The sequence below is a fragment of the Mauremys mutica genome, chromosome 11, assembly GCF_020497125.1.
Source record: "Mauremys mutica isolate MM-2020 ecotype Southern chromosome 11, ASM2049712v1, whole genome shotgun sequence".
NCBI lineage: Eukaryota > Metazoa > Chordata > Testudines > Geoemydidae > Mauremys > Mauremys mutica.
Window position 1 is genome coordinate 18,771,393 of NC_059082.1, and position 22,823 is coordinate 18,794,215.

General features: G+C 42.4%; 1 protein-coding gene across 6 annotated transcripts in view; it reads right to left on the reverse strand.

Annotated features, from left to right (window-relative positions):
• GABPB1 (GA binding protein transcription factor subunit beta 1) overlaps positions 1–22,823 on the reverse strand; it is a 43,798-nt gene that overhangs the window by 9,491 nt on the left and 11,484 nt on the right. For 3 of the 6 annotated variants that reach the window (XM_044980298.1, XM_044980300.1, XM_044980301.1), the window contains exons 2-8: positions 20,868–20,975; positions 19,717–19,884; positions 18,980–19,174; positions 17,872–17,983; positions 17,390–17,503; positions 10,642–10,827; positions 7,513–7,628 (exon numbers count right to left, since the gene is read on the reverse strand). In XM_044980298.1, coding sequence (XP_044836233.1) covers positions 7,513–7,628; positions 10,642–10,827; positions 17,390–17,503; positions 17,872–17,983; positions 18,980–19,174; positions 19,717–19,884; positions 20,868–20,975 — 999 coding nt within the window. Of the gene's footprint in view, positions 1–7,505; positions 7,629–10,641; positions 10,828–17,389; positions 17,504–17,871; positions 17,984–18,979; positions 19,175–19,716; positions 19,908–20,867; positions 20,988–21,173; positions 21,442–22,823 lie in introns of those variants that run through there. The other 3 variants (XM_044980299.1, XM_044980302.1, XM_044980303.1) reach the window with 3 other exon arrangements.

The window sequence follows — 22,823 nt, forward strand, 5'->3', positions numbered from 1 at the left end:
ATGTGGCTTAGCAGGCCAGGTGAACCGCTCTGAGCTCCCTGACACTGATGTGTAAGGAGTGATCGTGACTTGACCAACGACCTTGCGTGCTAAGATCGCCACCCCAGGTCCGAGGCACCAGAGATGAGGGTCATCAATGGGGACAGAGCCGCGAAGGGAACTCGAACACCAATGCAGGATTCTGTCACCAGATGAGTGACGACAGTAGGTGGTCCGGGACCCTGACCACACAATCCATGCTGTCGGTTGGGGATGTAGACCGACGCCAGCCACGCCTGCAGGGGCCTGAGACATGGTCCAGCACATGCGGCTCTGCAAATGCAGGGCACCACATGACCCAACAATCGCAGGCATGTGTGGGCAGTGCCGAGAGGGTGGGCTTGCATGCACGAGATGAGGTCCGCCATGGCTTGGAACCAATCCTCAAGGAGGAAGGCTCTGGCCTCAGTAGAGTCGAGGACCGCTCCAATGAACTCTATGCGTTGCACTGGAACTATGGTTGACTTTTTCTCATTTATTAATAGCCCCAGGTCGCGACAGGTGGAGCAAACCAGATCAAGATGCTGCCGCACCTGATCCTGGGACTGGTCCTTCATTAGCCAGTCGTCGAGGAACTGGTAAATCTAAACACCCCAGCGCCTCAGGTAAGCGGCCACTGGCGCTATGCACTTTGTGAATACTCTTGGGGCTGATGAGAGACCGAATGGCAGCACTGTGAATTGGAAATGGCGCTGGCCCAGCACAAAACGGAGGAAGTGCCTGTCCCCTGGGAAAATGGAAAGGTGTGTCCTTCACGTCAAGGGCGATGTACCAGTCTCCTGGATCTAGGGAGGGGATGATAAAGGCTAGGGAGACCAAGCGAAACTTCAACTTCTTGAGAGACTTGCTGAGGCGACGTAGGTCCAAAATGGATCTGAGGCCCCCTTTTGCTTTCAGGATTAGATAGTAGCGGAAGTAGAACCCATTTCCTTTCATGTCCCAAAGGACCTCCTCCTTTGCCCTCAGGTGTAGGAGATTCTCGACCTCTTGGATGAGAAGCTGCTCATGAGATTGGTCTCTGAAGAGGGATGGGGAAAGGAAGGTCGGCCACAAACTGCAGGGTGTAACCTGAAGATATTACATTGAGCACCCAATGGTCTGAGGTCAGATGAGACAAGGCCGACCAGAAGGGGAACAGGCGGTTGAGGAAAGAGTGGGAGGGTGGATCCTGGAAAGTAACTGGGGTGCCGTCCTCGAGCACACCCCCTCAAAATGTCTGCTTCTGGCCTCCTTAGTTCCTGGAAGGGCCAGGCCGAGCAGACGAATGGGAAAACAACAGATGTCTCCACTTAGACCTCTTGTCTCTATCCTTTCTCCTGTGGGTGCTCAGCTGGGTAGTTCCCCGGGACCTTGACTGGGTAGGTGGAGGATGGAATGGCCTCCTGGCCTGCTGAGGAGTATGAAGGCCCAAGGAGCGGAGGATGGCACGGGAGTCTTTAAGGCCATGGAGCTTTGAGTCCGTGAGCTCAGAGAAGAGCTCAGCCCCCTCAAACGGGAGGTCCTGAATGGTGGCCTGCATCTCCTGGGAAAACCCAGAAACCAGGAGCTGCATCTCATGGCCACCACAGAGGTGATCACTCTGGCCACTGAGTCCATAGCGTCCCAGGCTCGGTCCTGTGAGAGGGCCTGGGCTCGGTCCTAAGGGAGGGACTCCTTGAATTTGTTAAGAGAGTCCCAAAGATTAAAATTGTACCTGCCTAACAGGGCCTGGTGGTTAGACACCTGAAATTGCAGGCTGGACGTCAAATTAACTTTTCTGCCAAACAAATCCAGTCTTTTGATGTCTTTGTTTTTCGGCATGCCACTGACTTAATTCTGCCTGTCTCTTTCATTAACAGTGGACACAACCAGTGATGCTGCTGGACAGTGTGTACACAAATATTCAAACCCTTTTGCACGGATGTAGTACTTCTTTTCCACTTTCTTAGAAGTAGACGGAATGGAAGAGGGGGTCTGCCACAGCCTTTTGGCAATTTTAAGGGCCCCTGGGTAGACAGGCAGTGCGACCCGGGCCGGGGTGGAAAAGGATATAACATTAAAGAGATCGTCGCACTCCTCCACAAACTCATTAATTTTTAAGTTCAAATTGGTAGTCGCCCTTTTAAGGAGGGCCTAGTGCTCCTTTAAGTCATCGGGGGGACTGCCCGTTTGGGAGGGACCTGCCACCACTTCGTCCAGAGATGATGACAACAACGGCACTGCTGGGGAAGGGACAGCTCCATAGGTGTTGGAGCCTGCTGCGCTGCGTTGGATTCAGTGCAGTGTTCCAGTTCTGGTGCCGGCCAGGGCTTGTCCAAGGCAGACAGGGAAGGCTGGTGGGAATATGGGACTGGAATTATGGGCATGCCCGACAGGTTCCAGTATGGATATTGAGTGGGCTACTGTCACTGCTGCCATGCCGCCGCTGCAGATGCCGCCCTGGTCTCGTGGGTTGGCGGCGAATCACCCCCTCGGGCTGAACTCCCAGTCCAACTCGCACCATTGCCCTTCCGGCGACCAGAGCAAAGCCATCGAGGCCTAAGTCTGCCAACTGACCCTGGTTGGTGACCAATGAGAAGAGGGAGAGGATTGGTGCCTAATCGATGAGCGGAACTGGGAAGGTGGAGATCGGTGCCATGATAGGGAACGATCCCGCCACGGTGGGGATTGACATCTGGGAGAACATCTAGGCGAAGGTAATCTGAGATCTTTGGCGGGAAGCTTGCCGGTACCGGGGGTATTGGAACCAGTGCTTCAACTCATGTCCCATGCCTCATAGGGAGAGAGTGCGGCATTGGGGACCTGGGCCTTCTGACCGGAGACTGAGGGTGCGATGCCAGGGTCCTAGGCTGCAGAGATGGGGACCAAGAGTTCTCCACTGCACCCTATGGGGTGGTCCCATGACCAGCTTGCCCTCAGATGTTCGGGTTTTAGCTGAGTCTGGCGCCTGGCACAGTGTTTGCAATGCTGGTCGGCCTGCTTGTTCTTTAGCTGCTGGGGCTGCTTCAGGCAACGAGGGCCCTAGGAAAAGCTAGAGCCCCCTGACGCTCCCAAGAGTCCGATCCCCGGCCGGGCTAGGGGGTCTGACCTCGGCAGTACTCCCATGAAGCCCCAGGGTGGGCACATGGCCTGACACGGGTCCTTTGCCTGAAGCCCCTTTACCTCTGGTGCCAGGGGGCTCTTCTTCTTTTGCCGCTTCTTAGGCATTGGTAAGGGGAAAAGGTGCCAGGCGGAGCATGGTGCCGATGATGTGCTCCGCACAGATGCTGAGGTGCTTGGCGTGGGATCTGAGCAAGAGGGCTCCAATGCAAGACGAAGCACAATCTCCAACAGGAGGGCACTCAAGCAGATATCCCACTCCTTTCAGGTGCTAGGGCCAAAGTTGTTATTCTGCACTTGACCTTTCTATGGGACTCCTCCAACCACTTCAAACAACAGTCGTGGGGGTCTCTAATAGGCATCGGCCTGTTGCATGACGAGCATGGTTTGAAGCCGGGAGAACATGGCATGCCCCACTCCAGAGCTAAGTCCCAGCTGGGACTCTAACTACCAAACTAACCTAACACTTCACTTAACAGCTAACTACGTACCTACAAACTATATACAAAGATGATAAACGAGTTGTAAAAAACTGCTAATGCTCTTGCAATGCTAGACAAGGCGCTTTGACCATCATGGGCAGTAAGATGGAACTTTGAGGGTGTAGGGTTAGCAGTGCCTGATATACCAGTGCATGAGCGCGGCACTCAAGGGGGTGCCACAACTGACCCTACCAATACCGCTAAGGCAAAAATCTCCGAAGACTATGCACGTGGGCGTGCACACACCTAGAATGGAATGAACATGAGCAAGCACTCAAAGAATAGCTCCTTGCAGGAAAGGACTCAGACCATCTCACACTTCTAAACAGGGTGATTTCCACAAGAAAGATAACTTTGATTGCTATAAAATATAAACAAGATTCACTCCTGGGTTTAAAAAGAGCTTTGGTATGAGCACAGAGGTTCAAAAGTAAAGCACCAACAAGCCATCAGATACTTTCTGATACATGATCTTAAACAACTGACAGCTCTATGGAAGTAGGAGACGTGAGGATGTACAGGAAGGGTATATCAACAGTTAATCAGGTTTAGGGCTCCAACAGCTGACATTTGAACCTACAAACAACTGTAGGTAAGTAAGGACTCAAGGATGCTTTGAGTGGCTGGAATTTCTAAAACTTGCACCAAGTACAGTGGCTAAAGGACTGTAGCTTCAATCTTCTGGCTGTTAACTTTAACCTTGACAGGTTCAGGTGAAGAACTAGATAGAGATACAGCTGATCCTTGAAGAATGAGAGAGGCTATGGGCTGAAGATGGATTTTGGAAGCACATTGGAGAACCAAGACCTTCAGATTCAGAAGAAGGCACTTGGAATAATCTTTGCTTGAAACCTCTTGATATATTCCTGGCCATCTTGCTATAAGTAGGGGGAATCCAATACCTACATCCAGGCCCCCAAATAGTTGAATGAGAGGGCATTCACCCTCCAAACATGAGGGTCCCAATACCTGGTACAACAGAGAGAGAATTGCTGAACTCTAATCCCAACAAACAAATCCACCTGATGAAGAACCCAGTTTTAGAATACTTCCCTTAAGTGTAAATGGCTGAAGTGAACAGGAGAGCCTTTTCTAATTTGGATAGACTACAAAGGGACTTGCTCCTGAGTGAGGAACTCACATCACTACCCTGTATGCTGCATATATGCAACTGAAGCACAGCAGTTACATTTTTTCTGAGACAGAACACGGGCGGGCGGGCGGAGAGGAAAAATCTCACCAGCAAAAATGAAGAGATAAACTGCATAAAGCTGTCTACCAGAGACAGAAGGACTGGGGACTCAAAGGAACCACATCAGTGCTAGGAATCGCTACAGAAGATATGGATGGGTAGTGGTTTTGAGTAGGCAGATAGTTCATTCTCACAGTTTCCCTGAGATAAAGTGTTTTTCTCACTGTACACTATTTTACACAAGTATTCATCTGAAGTCTGGCTGTATTTTAAAAAGAGAGAGACGCATTTAAAAGAAAAAAGTGAGTTAGAGGTAGTTTCACTAACTACAAATGCCCCATAACCCCCATTGCCAATTTTTATATTTTTACAGAGAGAATTTTGTTCAGTTATAGTTATATTAGGTGCTATTATGGGCAGCACAGATAGTGCTGTGTATAATTAGAAATAATGGAAAATATCAGGTAATATGTAACAGTTGATAAAAAGAAGAAATGTGATCCTTTAAGATGAACTTACAATAAAATTCAATTAAAAAGACTTATGAAATGATAATTCCATTTGCTTGGTGTTTTTAATATGTGTGTCACACTTTTCCCAAGCTACTCTGGGAAAAGTGGAAGTCAAACTCAATGGTGAATATGAATCATTGTAAATTAATATATTAAGTTATGGATGGAAGCCAATATTTAACTCGAGCTATCAAAAAATAAAAGTTTGTGTAAGTTAAATTTTGCCACTTAAGTACATTGAAAATGTTTGTGATTTCTGAAATTTTTGACATTCTTCACAAAACTGCAGTTAAGTGAGTTGTATTCCTAGCAATTCAAACTTTGATTAATACACTCTTATTAGAGCTCAGAAGTCAAACTGAAAAAATTAACCAAAGTCCTCATCCTGCAACCACTAAACAGGAATGCTTCTTATTGAAGTCAAAGGGAATTTGGTTTACATAAAGATTTCAGAAATAAAGCCCATAGTATATAGATGTGCTAAGAACTTAAAATGGTGAAGAAAGCTGTTATTAGCCTTAAATAATGTTAGATTTTTAAATAAAAGGGGTATCAGATAACTGAAGGCAACGATAAAGACGTTTGCACATTAAATTCAAGAAGAGATGAAAGTTTTGCTCTTCAGATATTAGGTTATTTTATTTTCTTGTTTCAAGCATTTATCAGCTTCTGATCTAAAGCTATGACAACAGCATGAAGTAGCTTAAAGAGACCCTAACCACTGATTTCCCAATCCTGCAATAAAATGGATGCAATCAAACAAACTCCTGTGGTCCTGTCCCCCAAAGTCAGAGTTCTGTGCAGGTGCACAGATCTGCCTGTACACCTCTCATTTCATAATCAAGGCCTAAATTTATCTTGATACTTAAATTTTTTGAAAAGATAAGTGAAACACTCAAAAAATCTAAGTATTTTTTAGTAACAGTTAAAAAGGCTTGTTTAAAATATATAACTTAAGCTAACAGTGTCACTTAAAAAAAGTATTTATATTACCATGATGACATACTGTATTTAGAAATGAATTGATTCATTTTTAATCAATCAGTTTTTTGTCTTTAATAAATCTATTAAGTTATTGAGATCAAGGAACTATAATTTTCTTTACTAAGAAAAATTCAGGCAGATTTTTAGAAGAGTGTGAACAGAAGTTTTGTTTTTATTACAAATCATACATTAAAAAAGTGCAGCAAGAAAATCTCAACTGTATTGATAGTCTGTAATGATCACACAACTGAAGACCGAATGTACTTCATGTGATATATTATGGAGAGAGAAAGTCATTGAGAAAATATGCTAATTATAGCTATCAGTCATGCATGAGGTATCCTTCCACACACTGTACAATAATGAGGTACAAAACAGTATTCAGTATAACAAAACTAGGAGAAATAAATTTGTGAAACAAAATACTGTAAGGTTCACAGAAACAAAATAATTTGGCATTTACAGTCTAATCAGGGTAGGCAGCAGTTTTCATAGACTTTCAATCAAAGTAAGTAGCAGGGATAGAGCAAGGAGCAAAGAGGTTGCCAATGCACAATTGTGGATTGCAGAAAAATGTTTTGGTTTTAAATAAATAAATGTATATAAGAAAAAGATAGATCTCACTTTTATTTTAAGTTAGGACTTTCGCACCAAAATTTCAGTATACCAGATGGTGCCATTAGATGCTTTATTCATATTTCTGCACACAGTCACAAAAAAAAATGGTAAAAATTTGAAGCTCTTTATAACAGCAAGATAGAATCTTATTGTTTTGTGCTTTCACTCATTAAATATCTTACCTAGATGTCATTAATGGTAAAATCATGATATATTTTCAGTAATCAAATGTGTTTTTAAGAGAGAAATGAAAGGACATTATTCTCATTCATTGTTTATGAAAAGTCATATCAGATGATGATGTATCAGTATCTAGTTTTAGGAATTTACTGGTGACATTAAAAGAAAAAAATTAACCAAGTACAAAAATAAGTGACATCTATACGCACAAATGGGCAACCTGAGGATTGAACATACATATGCTATCTATTTCCTATAGCAATTTTGTAAACCACAAGTTCTGATATAAATTAACAAAGGATATGGGAATACAAACAGGTTATCTTCATTCTGTGGCTGCACAGAAACTCAGCTATAAAACAAGAAACAACAAAACATTCAGTTTTGAACATTCTAGTTAAAACACATCAGGTAATAGACTCCTTACTTCTATTTCTGCAGATTCCACACGATTTTCAACAATCTCAATGCACTGCCTCTTGATTGGTGGTTCTTCACTGATCACAGTTTCTTCAGCAATGTCTGTTGCTGGTACTGTTAATACTTCAATAAAAACATTTATATAGATAAATATGAATACAAGGGCCAGTATTTACATTACATAAAACTAATATGTAAAATTCTACTTTCAAGAGTAAACGGAAAAGCCAGCTTTTCCGACAGAAAAACTACAGCTCAATGAAATACTCATTAAATTCAAAATGTTATACTACTACTTTTAGTGCATCTTCTCTTAGAGCAGGGGTCTCAAACATGCGGCTCGCCAAGCTCCCCGCGCCCTCCCCCCATCCCTCTGCCTACCCACGGGATTGCCCCCTGTGGCGCTGCGAGCCCTGTGCCACTCTCTGAAGCAGATGGCAGCACGCTCCTTCAGTCTGAGGGGGGAGGAGGAAGGAGGGAGAAGGCTCCTGCATTGCCTCCTTCCAGGCACCACCCCCCGCAGCTCCCACTGGCGGGAACAGGGAACCGCGGCCAAAGGGAGCTTCATGGAAGGTACCTGGAGGAGCAGCAAGAGCAGCAGATGCAGGGAACCCTGAGCTCCTCCCCCTCCCCCAGAGGCTGCAGGGACACAGTTCCAGCTGCTTCCTGGAACAGAGCGGCACGGGACCGGGGCAGGCAGGGAGCCTGCCCTGGCCCCGGTGCGCGCCGCTGCCACCCCGGAGCCGCTCTAGGTAAGCGGTGCCGGGCTGGAGCTCACACCCTGAACCCCTCCTGCACCCCAACTCCCTGCCCTGAGCCCCCTGCTGCACCCCTCCTGCATTCCCTGCCCTGAGCCCCGACACATCCTGTACTCCTCCTGCACTCCCTGCCCTGAGCCACCTGCTGCACCCTGCATCCTGACCCCGTGCTGCACCCCTCACCCTCTTGCACCCCACACACTAACTCCCTGCCCTGAGCCCCCACTGCACCCTGCACACCTCTTGCACCTCAACTCCCTGCCCTGAGCCCCTGCCACACCCTGCACCCTTTCTGCACTCCCTGGGGCAGCGCTGGGGTGGAGACTTCGGGGAAGGGGTTGGAAGAGGCGGGGCCTAATGGAAGGGGTGGAGTGGGGGCGGGGCCGGAGGCAGCGAGGGGTGTGTGTCAGCGATGCGGCCCTCGGGTCAGTGCACTAGTCCTCATGTGGCCCTCATGGTCATTTGAGTTTGAGACCCCTGTATTAGAGATTTCAAAGGTCTTTTTAAAATTTAGGTTCACAACACAGCAGGGGTGATGATTAGGTGGTATCAACCCCATTGTACTCACAGGTTAACAAGGCATACAGTAACTCCTCACTTAAAGTCATCCTGGTTAACATTGATCCGTTGTTACATTGTTGATCTATTAGGGAACATGCTCGTTTAAAGTTGTGCAATGCTCCCTTCTTCCTGCTTTGTCCACTGCTTGCAGGAAGAGCAGCCTGTTGCAGCTAGCTGGTGGGGACTCGTAATCAGCTCCCCGCTCCCCTAAGTTCCCTATGCTGCAGCCGCCCAGCAGGCTACCAATGGCAAGCTATCAACAGCTGGCAGTTCAGCTGTCCCTCGCCCCACTGCCATGTGCTGCTCCTGCCCTCTGCCTTGGAGCTGCTCCCAGAGACTCCTGCTCAACCAAGCTTCACAATCATCATAGCTGTGAACAGTATTAAATTGTTTGTTTAAAACGTATACTGTGTGTATATCTATATAATATATAGTTTTTTGTCTGGTGAGAATTTTTCCCCTAGAACCTAACCCCCACTATTTACATTAATTCTTATGGGGAAATTGGATTCACTTAACATAGTTACATTTAAAGTCGCATTTTTCAGGAACATAACTACAATGTTAAGTGAGGAGTTACTGTACATTAAGTGACCAGTCACAACGTCACAGAGAAAATCTGTGTGGCAGGGCTGGGAACAGAAACTAGATCTCCCTACTCACAATTCTGTGCTTCAGCTACAAGACTATCTCCTTTTAAATAATTTGTGAAAAGTAACATGGCTTATATTTTTGAGGTCAATCATGTAGGCAATTTGAAAAAAATCTAGCAGTTCCCTAACCCTGAAAAAATTATGGTCATATTTATATCATTGTATACATATTTCCTAAATATTCATTTGGTTGGCTATATGCTCTTCTAAAGGTCAGTTCAATTAGTAATAGTATAGATTCATGTTTCGTGATCAATGGCTGTATCCGCCCACAGACTGTAGACCAAATCCTGGACCACACTGCATGGCTTTAAGAAGCCAAGCTCTGCATTGGGAATCCCAGGGGGTGATCTGATGATGGGAAACCAAGAAAGGAATCAATTCCATCAGGAGTAGCTGTTACAGGAAATATTTACACAAAACTCCACAACCATTATTGCAGCGTCAGGGCAGCAATAGCTCCCGCAGTAAATGTACTCTTGCTCCAGTGGGTACAATGTGTATTCATGAAGCCACCAGCTCTGCCCCTACTCCTCTCCCAGACCACCCTCAAAAGTCCTGGGTATCCTGGAGTCCAAAGAGGATCCCCACAGAGCAAATCCCCAGGGTATGCAAACGCTGTTCCTGGAATTGGGTCCTCAAATTCTGCACCCCACTTTTCTGCCTGAGTTCCTCTGAAGAAGGGTCCTAACTACTGAAAGTTGGTTTTATTGTTGGTGTTCTATATTTTCTATTTTTGATACTGAATTTATAACAACCCGGGTTGACAGAGCTAACTCAGACAAGCATCACCTTTCCCTTCAACATCTTATCTCTCCTCCTTATACCTTAAAAATTTTTCTTCCTCCCCCACTCTTTTCTTAATATATTTACATACACAAATCTCACTGGTTAAATTAATTTCTTAAACTTTATTTTTCCCCCGTAGTCTATTTTTTATCCATTTTAGTGGACTTACACATCTACAGAAAAATGCAATTAAAATGGCATCTCACTCAACCACAGCAGATCTAGAGAAATAATTCACTGCATATAGCAAATGTCAATTCTATCTGCTGTGCACAGAAACAGATCATGTAAAAAGTCCAACATTTTCCTGAACTATCAATATTTTAAACTAAAATTATTCTTGAAGTTCACATTGAGTATCTTGTTTCCACTCACCTTGCTGTCCATCTGGCATGGTCACAATGATTGGCTGACCTATTCCACTGGTTGGAATTGAATGGAGATTACTAAGCTGAATGCCATCTGTAACTATAGTAATAACTTGTTGACCTCCAGAACTGACAACTTGCTGAATTGCACCATCCACAGATTCTGCAGTCACTACTTCTTCTGTTGCTACAACTGTTGATAAAGTGTAAAGAAGGTCAGGATATTTATAATTTACAAATTGGGACTCAGAATTTAGTAACTATTAGAAGCCTTTTACATGCCACTTCAAATTCAATGTTTCTTCTGCAGCTATAAATCTAATGCATTATTAACATATAAACTATGCTTATATGATCTAATCCAAAGTTCACTGAAGTCAATGGTAATCTTTCATCAGTGCCAGAAACGTGAAGTTTCAAAAATATATGTACTGGTACAAATTCTGCCCTGACTGCAATGAATGGGCTTGAACAGGGCAGAATTCAGCCCAAAAGAATATAATCCGGTTTTAGTTAGCATTTTTCATACTTTGTAAAATAAATTTGGGATATCTTGAGTTAGATATTAGTATTGCAGTAAGAGTGAGATAATTTTTTTGAAGAGCCCAATAGCTGTTGTGTTGTCTGCACACAGCTTTGTACATTGGAAACTCTGAGAAGATTAGTAATGAAACAAATGTTTTACTCAGTCTGCTGAAATGTGCCCTGAGATCTTTAAAAGGTCAATTTGAATTTTTTTTAATTCACTAATTCTTTAAAAAAAGAAGGGTGGCATGGTCTGGTATTGCCACCCTTACTTCTGCGCTGCTTCAGGAGGGCCGCTGCCTTGACAGCTGGGTGCCCAGGCAATAGCCGCCACTCTCCAGCCGTCCAGCTCTGAAGGCAGCGCAGAAGTAAGGGTGACAATACTGTGACACCGTCCCCCAACACCAGCACCACTATCTTTTGGGTCAGGACCCCCAATTTAAGAAACACCGATCTCCACTGTGAAATCTGCCTAGTATAGGGTAAAAGCACACAAAAGACCAGATTTTACGGTCCGTGACGCATTTTTCATGGCCGTGAATTTGGTAGGGCCCTAACTATATGTTGTCAAATTCCTGTCACATGTATAAAGTAAAGAAACTGGAAAAAATAATATTTTGTTCTTTAATATTTTCAGTTATAATAATCTCAGGGTGACTTGTAACAAAAGTTTTGGATAGAAATGCGGGTCTAGATCCTCATGTGGTATAAATTCATGTAGATCCAATGAAGTCAGTGGAGCGATGTCATTTTACACCAGTTGAGAATCTGGCCCATGACCTACAAGTTATGATATCTCCTTCCTAGGCAGTAATAGGTAAAAAGACCTCTGTAGGATCTTAAAGTTGTATTATATGGGTGTTCCACACACAGAAAGCCAAACGATACCTAAATGGTCTTGGTAGAGGGTATCAAGCAGGGCTAAGTGAACAGTATTGGGTAATCTTGTCTATTTTCCACAGAAATAAAAACTTGGGAGTCAAATAAAATATTTACTTTGGGAAAGTAATAAGAAGCAAGTAACTTTAAAAAGGTAAATTAAATGTTGTATAACACTTTTACAAGATCAAAAATAATAAAAACAAACCTTTGCATTTCAAACCCATGATTCCAGAATGTATATACACAATGACCCACTCAAATTCTTCTATATTACATTTATGAATCAAGCTAAAAACCAGCAAAGATATTATTCAGAGCATTGATAAACTATGTGTTATCCATCTCAGGTTGTTTTTATTTGCCCTTTAAATTATAGGCCCCGTCACAGTGTCCCTTAATTTTGAAAATGTCAGGAGGAAAACCCGTATTCCCCCCACCCCCCAAAAATCAAAAAAATACTAAGGCACAAAGAGCAATGTAAGCAAGCACTAGACAATCATGAACATTTTCAAGCACATTAAACCTATGTTTATGTTCAGCCTATGTTATGTTAAAAGCAGAGGCTTTGATTTAAGCAGTAGACACTAGAAGGCTTTCTATCAGAGTAAAATTTAAAACTATAGCCTATGTCATCTCAGAAATGTCAGAGATCAGATAGATACAACTAAGAAGCTTTCATCTTTCCAATTAATGACAGCACAATTTAAAATGACTGTGCCATTCAAATAATGATTGCAATCATTGCCTTCTGAAGCACTGTCCGTAGAGATCCCTATCCTAAGGAATTACTAACAACACTCTTCGGGAAGTGTTTATGCAAGAAAGCAAACCAGCCTTAACTACATTAAACAATGAGGCTATGCAAGGAAATAATTTAAAATAAACTTGGTTTATTTTAAAGAAATGTATAACTTTCAAAATAAAAAAATTCTACCATAGGCTTACTGCTCAATAATTGCCAAAAATGATGACTCTACTGTCACACAGTCCCTGTTCAGGCTGCAAAGTGAAAATGTCTGTTACTTCAGCAAACTGCTCTGACCTTTCAAGGAGCTGGGACTAAAGTTAAAGCTTGTGCTTTTGGATGTAAACATCACTGGGGAGCCTGTAGCAGGGATACCCCTTATTAGGGGATGGAAAATTATTTTCCAAGTTGTTATTCTATTTAAAGAGGGGGGAAAAATAGCCCTTCCCTTGCTCTCCCTGTACATATTCATTTATAATGGACCAATCACCAAACTACCTTAGACACTAGCAGGTATATTAGTGCCAAGGGAAACAGCAGTTCCATTATCCTGAGAGATGCAGAAGTAATCAAAAGGTAGGATCTCTTTTTGAAGTGCAGGTGCAGGTTAGCAATCCTGTGCACACACTTGGGTTCAACCTCAGATGTGAACAGTTGCACTCCAAGTATTTATTTAGAACCATGTGCTTCTCTGATGTTCTTCCCTCCAGGCAGAGACTCCATGCTCCACCACACACTTAGAAGCAAGACCCCTCTTCACATAGGGGTATTCACTGGAATAGCAATTAAAATAAACAACTATTTGTTGGTCCAGTGAGAAGCATTTTCTCTCTGCTGCTTTGTAAAATATATTATTTTTAATTGCTAAACTATACATGGCTAGTAGGAAGGGACTGGGGAAGGCCAACCTGGAAAAGAGGGAAAGAAGTAAAAGGTTTGAAATCCACACAGAAGATATGCACCAAACCTAACTCTTCCTCCTGATCTATTCACAGTTGTATATTTTGAAAGCTACAGCAAAGATAAGAGCCAAAAATGAATGCCCAACTCTAAAGGAGCAAAGAATCCTGTGGCACCTTATAGACTAACTGACGTGTTGCAGCATGAGCTTTCGTGGGTGAATACCCACTTCTTCGGATGCAAGTAGTGGAAATTTCCAGGGGCAGGTTTATATATGCAAGCAAGAAGCAAGCTAGAGATAACGAGGTTAGTTCAATCAGGGAGGATGAGGCCCTGTTCTAGCAGTTGAGTGAAAACCAAGGGAAGAGAAACTGGTTCTGTAGTTGGCAAGCCATTCACAGTCTTTGTTTAATCCTGAGCTGATGGTGTCAAATTTGCAGATGAACTGGAGCTCAGCAGTTTCTCTTTGAAGTCTGGTCCTGACGTTTTTTTGCTGCAGGATGGCCACCTTAAGATCTGCTATTGTGTGGCCAGGGAGGTTGAAGTGTTCTCCTACAGGTTTTTGTACATTGCCATTCCTAATATCTGATTTGTGTCCATTTATCCTTTTCCTTAGAGACTGTCCAGTTTGGCCGATGTACATAGCAGAGGGGCATTGCTGGCATATGATGGCATATATTACATTGGTGGACGTGCAGGTGAATGAACCAGTGATGGTGTGGCTGATCTGGTTAGGTCCTGTGATGGTGTTGCTGGTGTAGATATGTGGGCAGAGTTGGCATCGAGATTTGTTGCATGGATTGGTTCCTGAGCTAGAGTTACTATGGTGCGGTGTGCAGTTACTGGTGAGAATATGCTTCAGGTTGGCAGGTTGTCTGTGGACGAGGACTGGCCTGCCACCCAAGGCCTGTGAAAGTGTGGGATCATTGTCCAGGATGGGTTGTAGATCCCTGATGATGTGCTGGAGGGGTTTTAGACTCTAAAGGTTTGCTAAATTATTTTACATATAATTATGACTCTCTTGTAGCCTTTTGCTTGAATATATTGGTGTTGATACACACATAATTAATGACTTCTTTTTCCTGCTATACATTTTAAAAGCCATTAGAGACCTCAGGTTGTTTTATTTGTAAAGCTTATTTTTTTCCAGGGCTTTGCATCTTTAATGGATTTCTGGCATTTGGCTTGGGTTCTACTGCATCATAGTGAAGGTGAGCCTATGAGAGCTCTCAGCCAGTTATCAAAGAACATCTACCACTGAATCCTAAATACACTGCTAATCTTGTAGATTTTCTCCAGCATTTAAACTCTGAAGTATTCTAAGAATGTAGTCTTATTTATCTGAGAGAGAGAGATTAACCAGCGCAAATCTCTCCCTACAGAATACTGCACAGTCAAATGAACTTGGATTGGTAGTCTGCAACTCTACATGCTTCTGATGGCTTAATGCTTAATGCTTAAGTCTACAACTCTGCATTACTGTAATTTTCATATAGTCAAATGTTTTTGACTATAATACTGAAAACTGAAATATGAGTCATGACACACAATTTACTTGAGAAAATACCAAACCAAAATGTATAGATATTCCAATGTTCAGAATTATAATTACAAGTATTAGTATAACATCCACTGCAGTTTTACTTTTTATTTGTACAACCCTAAATTAATCTATGAATCTACTGCCTTATGCAGCCACAATTTGAATATGTAACTAAAACTAAGTGTAATATGGCGTGCATTAATGAAACAGTTTTTAAAATAGAAAATGCCTTAAAACTGGGATGAAGTAGTTTATCCCGGCATGCTAAAAACCATGATTTTACCTGGTAAAAACCACCTCTGGAAAATATCAGGCCATCCCAAGCCTCGTTAAGAGTTCCCGAAAGAGAGAAGGAGATGGCTACGCCCCTATTTAATTATTTTTTTTAAAGGAATAAAAGATGTAGGCTGTTGTATGTTCAGAGTAATTGGGGCTAATGACACTTTATACTATCTTTGCAGTCAACTGATTCTCTGTCCTCCCACAGCCTTGCAGAGTGAGACATGCTACAGATGGATGCAGATACTAGCTGAAGATGCATGTTGCTCCTTTTCAGTGCAGCAGCAATATGTGCCCAGAAGAGTGTTCCCCAGTCCTATCCCCACTGGCAGGATTCCTAGAACAGTGAATACATTTTCCAGCATCCTTGGTCACACTAGTAGTGCTATCCAGGCAGTATTTAGCTCTACATACATATGTTATATTTGTAGGCAAGGTGCTTCAGTGTTTTGGGAGAGAACCCACATGTCATTTTGTGACAGTCAGTAGAGTTTCCCCTGACTGTTAGCTAGTTAAGCAGCTTATAATAGCTGGCAACCATTAGGAGAAATTGGACACCTCAGGGACACAGTAGCCTGAACTTTTGAACTATCTTCCCTTATCGGTCTAGAGGCAGTTGAAGCTAGTCCTGAACTGGTTTTTGCTGAGCAGATTGCAGGAGTGCAGGGTTTGCTAACCACCAATCAAATGCTAACACGACCGAAGCCTGTATGTGAGTGTATATAAAAGATTTTTGTTTTTTGTATGGAGTTAGAATTTTTGTATCTTGGTACAAAGCTCTCCTTTCTTCAGCAGAATAAAGCAACCTTTCCTTATCCCTGTCTGGCTGTCATTGGCTCTCAGCTAGGCGGACCTGACATTTCGGTAACAATTTTATGGGCTGCACTCAAGTTAGTTAACGATTTAATCCAGAGGTCGGCAACCTTTCGGAAGTGGTGTGCCAAGTCTTCATTTATTCACTCTAATTTAAGGTTTTGCGTGCCAGTAATACATTTTAATGTTTTTAGAAGGGCTCTTTCTATAAGTTTATAATATATAACTAAACTATTGTTGTATGTAAAGTAAATAAGTTTTTTAAAATGTTTAAGAAGCTTCATTTAAAATTAAATTAAAACGCAGAGCCCCCCAGACCAGTGGCCAGGACCCGGGCAGTGTGAGTGCCACTGAAAATCAGCTCGCGTGCCGCCTTTGGCACACATGCCATAGGTTGCCTACCCCTGATTTAATCCAATATACTGAAGATTATTTAGTGGTCTTCACATGATGAGTGTGTTTTGTTTGAATGCTGTATTCTATGGCCATCTTTTCCTAGTTTAAAAAAATATTAACTTAAACAAAATGCAACAAGGAGTCTGGTGGCACCATGCATCTGAAGAAGTGGGTTTTTTACCCAGGAAAACTTAAGATTTATTTGGGCATAGTCCTTAAGGTGCCACCGGACTCCTTGTTGTTTTTGTGGATAAAGACTAACATGGCTACCCCCCTGATACTTTAAACAAAATGTTTAGTGTTCAGATATTAAAAGTTTTTCTCCCAACTAGTAATACAGCAGGTCAGAAACCAGCTTTTGATCTGACTATAGGCTCTTGAATGATGTCATGTTTCACAAAAATGTGTTCCGCCTCCAGTAGATTCAGAAATACCAACTGTAAATGAAAAAAAAGGCCTACTCTGAAAGAGTTACATCTTATACGTGGTAAGTATTTTACATGATATGATCCTCATACATTGCGGATTTGAGCAAAATGGGTATTAATTTCTTTTCAGTATTTTTAAAATTAATTTCAATCCATTTTCAGACAAATTGTATTGCCAAAAGCTTTATCTCCACATTGTTTGTGTTCGTTTACTCAATGCAAATAAATTACTTTGCTTTCTAACCTGGTGTTTCTGAAGAGTTGGACAGTGGAGCGGACGCTTCCGCTAAAGCTGCTAATGTAGCTAATACTGATGTTGATGAATTTCCAAATTGTACAGCAGATACTCCGGTCTCATCTAGTAGAAGAAAAAATAAAGTCAGTTCACAAACTTATATTAGAATGTCACACAAGTCCCTATTTTTCACAGTGAAGACATATATTGGTCTTGTTATAAACCAAAAGTGCTATTCTGAAGACAAGTTTGTTAGGTTAATGCAGTTTCTGATGAGTTACCTCAATTTACATTATTATTCTAAGTAACTGGATATTTATAATATGCAAAAGACAACAAAGAGGAATAAGGCACCTGCTGCAATCTTACCATCACTGTTCTTAATAGTCTTTGCATAAAATGGCAAATCAACCATGTATAAAATCCCAATAGCTATCCTAAATGCATGTAAATAGCTGTTGCATTTGATATATTTGCAGAAGATACCAGACCTGTAAGGTTCACCACCCCTCCAGGTCCAATGATAAACTGTGGTGTGGCTGCATGTATTGTCACAGTGTCAGGACTCTCTGGATTTGTATTGATTTGGTTCTGCATAGCAATCTAGGAGTCAAAAGACAACAATAGTATTCATTCTGCAAATAAACATTAAAAACAAACATATTATACTTCAATAAAAACATTTTGTTTTTTTTAAATGACAGCTTCCTCCACAGGAGAAGGTAAATAAGACTAGATCAAAATATAAATCTACAGTCAGTCAGCCCCCACTCCCACCCCCCAAAGTAATAATCTAGGAGCTATTTCAGGTAGATTGGAAAGAACAAGGACTGATGAGGACTCAGACCAAATTATGCAAATTGTGGCCAAGAGGCTGCAACTTTAGACTTTATCTTATTTGCTTTATAAAGGCAACATAAACTGAGTGAAGTAAAACAGCAGACTGCCACCAACACCTGTTTCCCTAGCATTTCAATAGTGAATACTCAATACCCTCACTTATTCTAGGCCAAAGTGGCCCACTTAATCATGAAGCTTATATAAAACTACATAATCTCAGCATCTGAAAAGGTCTGAAGCTACCATGCAAGCGGCTGTACCAGTAAACCACAAAGCCTGGCTGTGTGAATCTGGGCATTATAATGGATCCAATCCTCACTAGTATAGAAAGTTGGTTTGGTGCCTAGTCAACAAGAAGAGGGCATCTCCTCCGTCTCTGATCCTCACCAACTAATTTAGCCCCGACATGGGAAGCTAATCTAACACTGAAGTCAGGACATATTGTCAGAGATGCCCGTAGCTTAAAGTTTAGCTGCCATACCCCATCTGCAAACTATCCCAGCTATTCTGTAAATCAGAATGAGCAAGTTAAAAAGCCTAAAGGCCCTTCCTTCTTTGATTGGCAGGGGCTAGAAGCATTCTTCAGCCAATTTTTACACACATAATACGTATTAGTATCATTTCACTTCTACGCTGTGGAGCAGAGAGGAGAAAAATCTATGCTCATCACCATGCAACCTCCTACAACTACTAAATTAACAATTTAGCTGCTCAGCATCTTTCTGTAAGTTTCATCTGCATCATAAATCAAAAAGTTACCTGTAATATTTCTGCTACATCTTCATTCCCATTGTCTATTGCAATATCTAATGCAGTTTTGCAAAATTTACTTTGTGTGTGGACATCTGCTCCATATTTTATTAAGAGCTCCACCACTTCCTGGTGATTGTGTTCTGTAGCCCAGTGAAGAGCAGTCATCTTTAGCATGTCCTTTGCATTAACATCAGCACCATGCTGCAAACAAAAACATTACATAAATCAAATAAGCACAGGCTGTTTTAACTGTAAATTCTGCAAATGTAATGATGTCCAAGATGATGAAAATACTCTTTCACTTGCTTGCTGCAAGGAACTTCCTGCTGTCTTATAATTACTATTTCATTAAGAGTACTTTATAGTAATTACCGCACACATTAACACAAAGGATTAAATAATTCCTAGGACCACATGTGTAGGTTTTAGAAGATTTTTATTTAAATAACACTGCATTATGAAGAAGTCTTATTTTTGGATGCCAATAAACAATTTGCCTGAAAGCACACTGATGGTAACAAATATTTAAAAATAAAATACAAAACTGAATGGGAAAAAGAATGTGCTACCTGTACCTTTAGTACAGATGTTAAAGTTTTAAAAAGCCCTTAAATTATTTAAAAAATCATTTTCAGCCAATTGAGGGATTAAAGAAAGTTACATCTATGCAGATTTATGATTAACTAGTCTTCTAGATTCAGGTTCAGTTTCAAATGGCAGATAACATAAAAATAAGTTTCTACCTTAAGTAAGACTTCTACTATGTTTGCATGGCCTTCAGATGCTGCCATATGCAATGGAGTTCTGTCCACTTTTGTTCTCGCATCCCGACTTACACCAGCTCGAAGTAATACTTCTGTTGTTGAATAGTGCCCATACTGTGCTGCTAGATGAAGTGGTGATGTTCCCAACTGTAATGTGGTACAAAAGTGGACTATTAACAAAAAACAAAAACAAAAAAAACAGCATGAAGTACTCACTTCCAACCCTCTTGTTTTGTCTATTCTATCCTGGAGATACAGAACCCAGGCATCAGTCAACCACTTCTAACTCTATTTCTCTTAATAATCCTATCTTTCTCCCTTTTAATTTCATGGAAAGAAGGAGCAGCAGGTTGAAAGAACAAAATATAAAAGAAAGAGTTCCAAGTTGAGATTTTCTGCTAACAAGTTCCCATCATCCAGAGAAGAGACCCCTGTCTATGGCTTGCCTCTTCAAGGTCACATACACCTCTACTCCAAAATAACGCCACCCGATATAACAAGAATTTGGATATAACATGGCAAAGCACTGCTCCGGGAGGGGGTCTGCGTGCTCCGGCAGATCAAAGCAAGTTCGATATAACGTGGTTTCACCTATAACGTGGTAAGGACAGTGTTATATCGGGGTAGAGGTGTAAATGTTCCAACTCTACCAACTTCCAGCTTTGGTGTTTGTCATTGACCTTACTTCTGCTGATCATCAGCAATTAGAATAAAGGTATTAATTGGGTCCTCTTCCTAAACTAACACATGGTCACGTAATCAGGATGAGCTTTCTTTCTGAATGAAGGATGTACATACTTTATTATATTTTCCAAAGTCCACCTGGACTGCCGTTAAAAGATTAACTCATTCAGAGTTCACAATCATCAATTACTTCAGAGTGCCCAAAATAGTCCTGGGTACCTAATTCCTAGGTCAGACAATACAATTAACTAGCCAGTTTCAATTTGCAATGCTATAGTCCAATGTTCAACCTCAGAATCAATATGGAAATATATATAAACCTCAATGTAGGTTTATGTGATTGTATAGATTTCTGATAATTTAGTTACACTATTTTCCAGGGAAGATATCACAGAGAAACAAAAATAATGTAAAAACATTTCAAACAAATGAAAAAAATTTATTACCCAGTCTGTGGTAAAAGGTGCTCCATTTGCCATCAAAATGCGAACTTCATCATCTTGGCCTGCTCGTGCTGCTTCTAAAAGCTTCTTTCCCAAATCTACCAAGGACATCTTGTGAAATAATGTAGGAGGAAAATGATGAAAAGTTTAACAGTAAATTGACACTACTTCTTACGTGTACAAATGCTACCAGAGTTTTTTTAAAAATACCAATCATTTTTCTTCTCTATAATTTTTTTTTGGGGGGGGGGGGGGGCAAGACTTTTAAAAATTAGATGATGCTTTAGGCATTATAACAAGTTTCCTCACCTGCTTAATACACAGCGAACCCGTTCATGCAACCTTTTTTGGACATTCAAATAGAGTTGAAGTTGGGTGAAGAGTTTAATACTTAATATTCCTTCTTGCATTATTGTCCACAGCTGTGGAAGGTTTTTCTTTTTTTTTAAAAAGTTACTCCAGCCTCAAATTAGACTGAACTAAATAATAGACTCTAAGGCCTGGTCTACACTAGGACTTTAATTCGAATTTAGCAGCGTTAATTCGAACTAACCGCTCAACCGTCCACACCAGGAAGCCATTTAATTCGAACTAGAGGGCTCTTTAGTTCGAATTTGGTACTCCACCCCGGCAGGTGGAGTAACGCTAAATTCGACATGGCTAGCTCGAATTAGGCTAGGTGTGGATGCAACTCGAACTTAGTAGCTCCGGGAGCTATCCCACAGTGCACCACTCTGTTGACGCTCTGGACAGCAGTCCGAGCTTGGATTCTCTGACCAGCCACACAGGAAATGACCCGGGAAAATTTGAATTCATTTTCCTGTCTGGGCACTTTGAATCTGACGTCCTGGCTGGACATCGGGGCGAGCTTCGCAGCACCTGCAACGATGCAGAGCTCTCCAGCAGAGGAGTTCATGTTATCTGTGAATAGAAAGAGGGACCCAGCATAGACTGACTGTGAACTCTTCGATCTGATCGGTGTGTGGGGCGAGGAGTCTGTGCTTTCGGAGCTGCGCTCCAAAACAGGGAATGCGAAGACCTACGAGAAGGTCTCCAAAGCCATGAGAGACAGAGGATACAGGCGGGATGCAACGCAGCGCCACGTGAAAATCAAGGACCCCAGACAAGGCTACCAAAAAATCAAAGCGGCAAACGGACGCTACGGAGCCTGCCACCACTGCCCCACCAGTGACCGTGGACTCTGACGATGGGACAGTGTCGACGGCCAGTTCCTCGGTGATGTTCGCGGATGGGGAAGATGAGGAAGGGTTTGTGGAGGACGAGGCAGGCGAGAGTGCTTACAACGCTGGTTTCCCCGACAGCCAGGATCTCTTCATCACCGTCACGGAGATCCCCTACCAACCCTCCCCGGCCATGAACCCGGATCCTGAATCAGGGGAAGGAGCAGTCGGTAAGTGCTTTAACCATGTTAACTTTTATTCTTAATATAACAGGAATCTTAACTGTGTGAAAAGGAGGTCTCTCTAGATATGGGGATAGAACAGAAATCATCCTTGGAGATCTCCACGAAGCTCTCCTTGCGTTAATCGAAAAGCATCAGCAGGAGGTTCCTGGGGAGAGCTGCCTTATTGGGTGCTCCGTGGTAGCACAGTTTTCCGCGCGAGGCTTTCATGAGGAACTCAGGGAGCACTGCCTCCCCGAGCACGGCTGCATCGGGCCCTGGTTCGTGCTAGCTTTCACGCAGCATGCGCTCTCTATCTCCTTCAGTGACCCTCCTCAGGGTGATCTCGCTCGGAGACTCCTGCATCTAATTAGGGTAATTACTGTAATTTTACGCCTGGTCCAAAGTATTTTTAAGAAATCTACGGACAGACGGCATAGCACAGACTCAGCACGCAGCTGCGTGACAAGCGTAACGGAAAGCCAAAGAATATAATGGACGCTCATGGAGGGAGGGGGGAATGAGGACGCAAGGTATCCCACAGTTCCTGCTGTCTC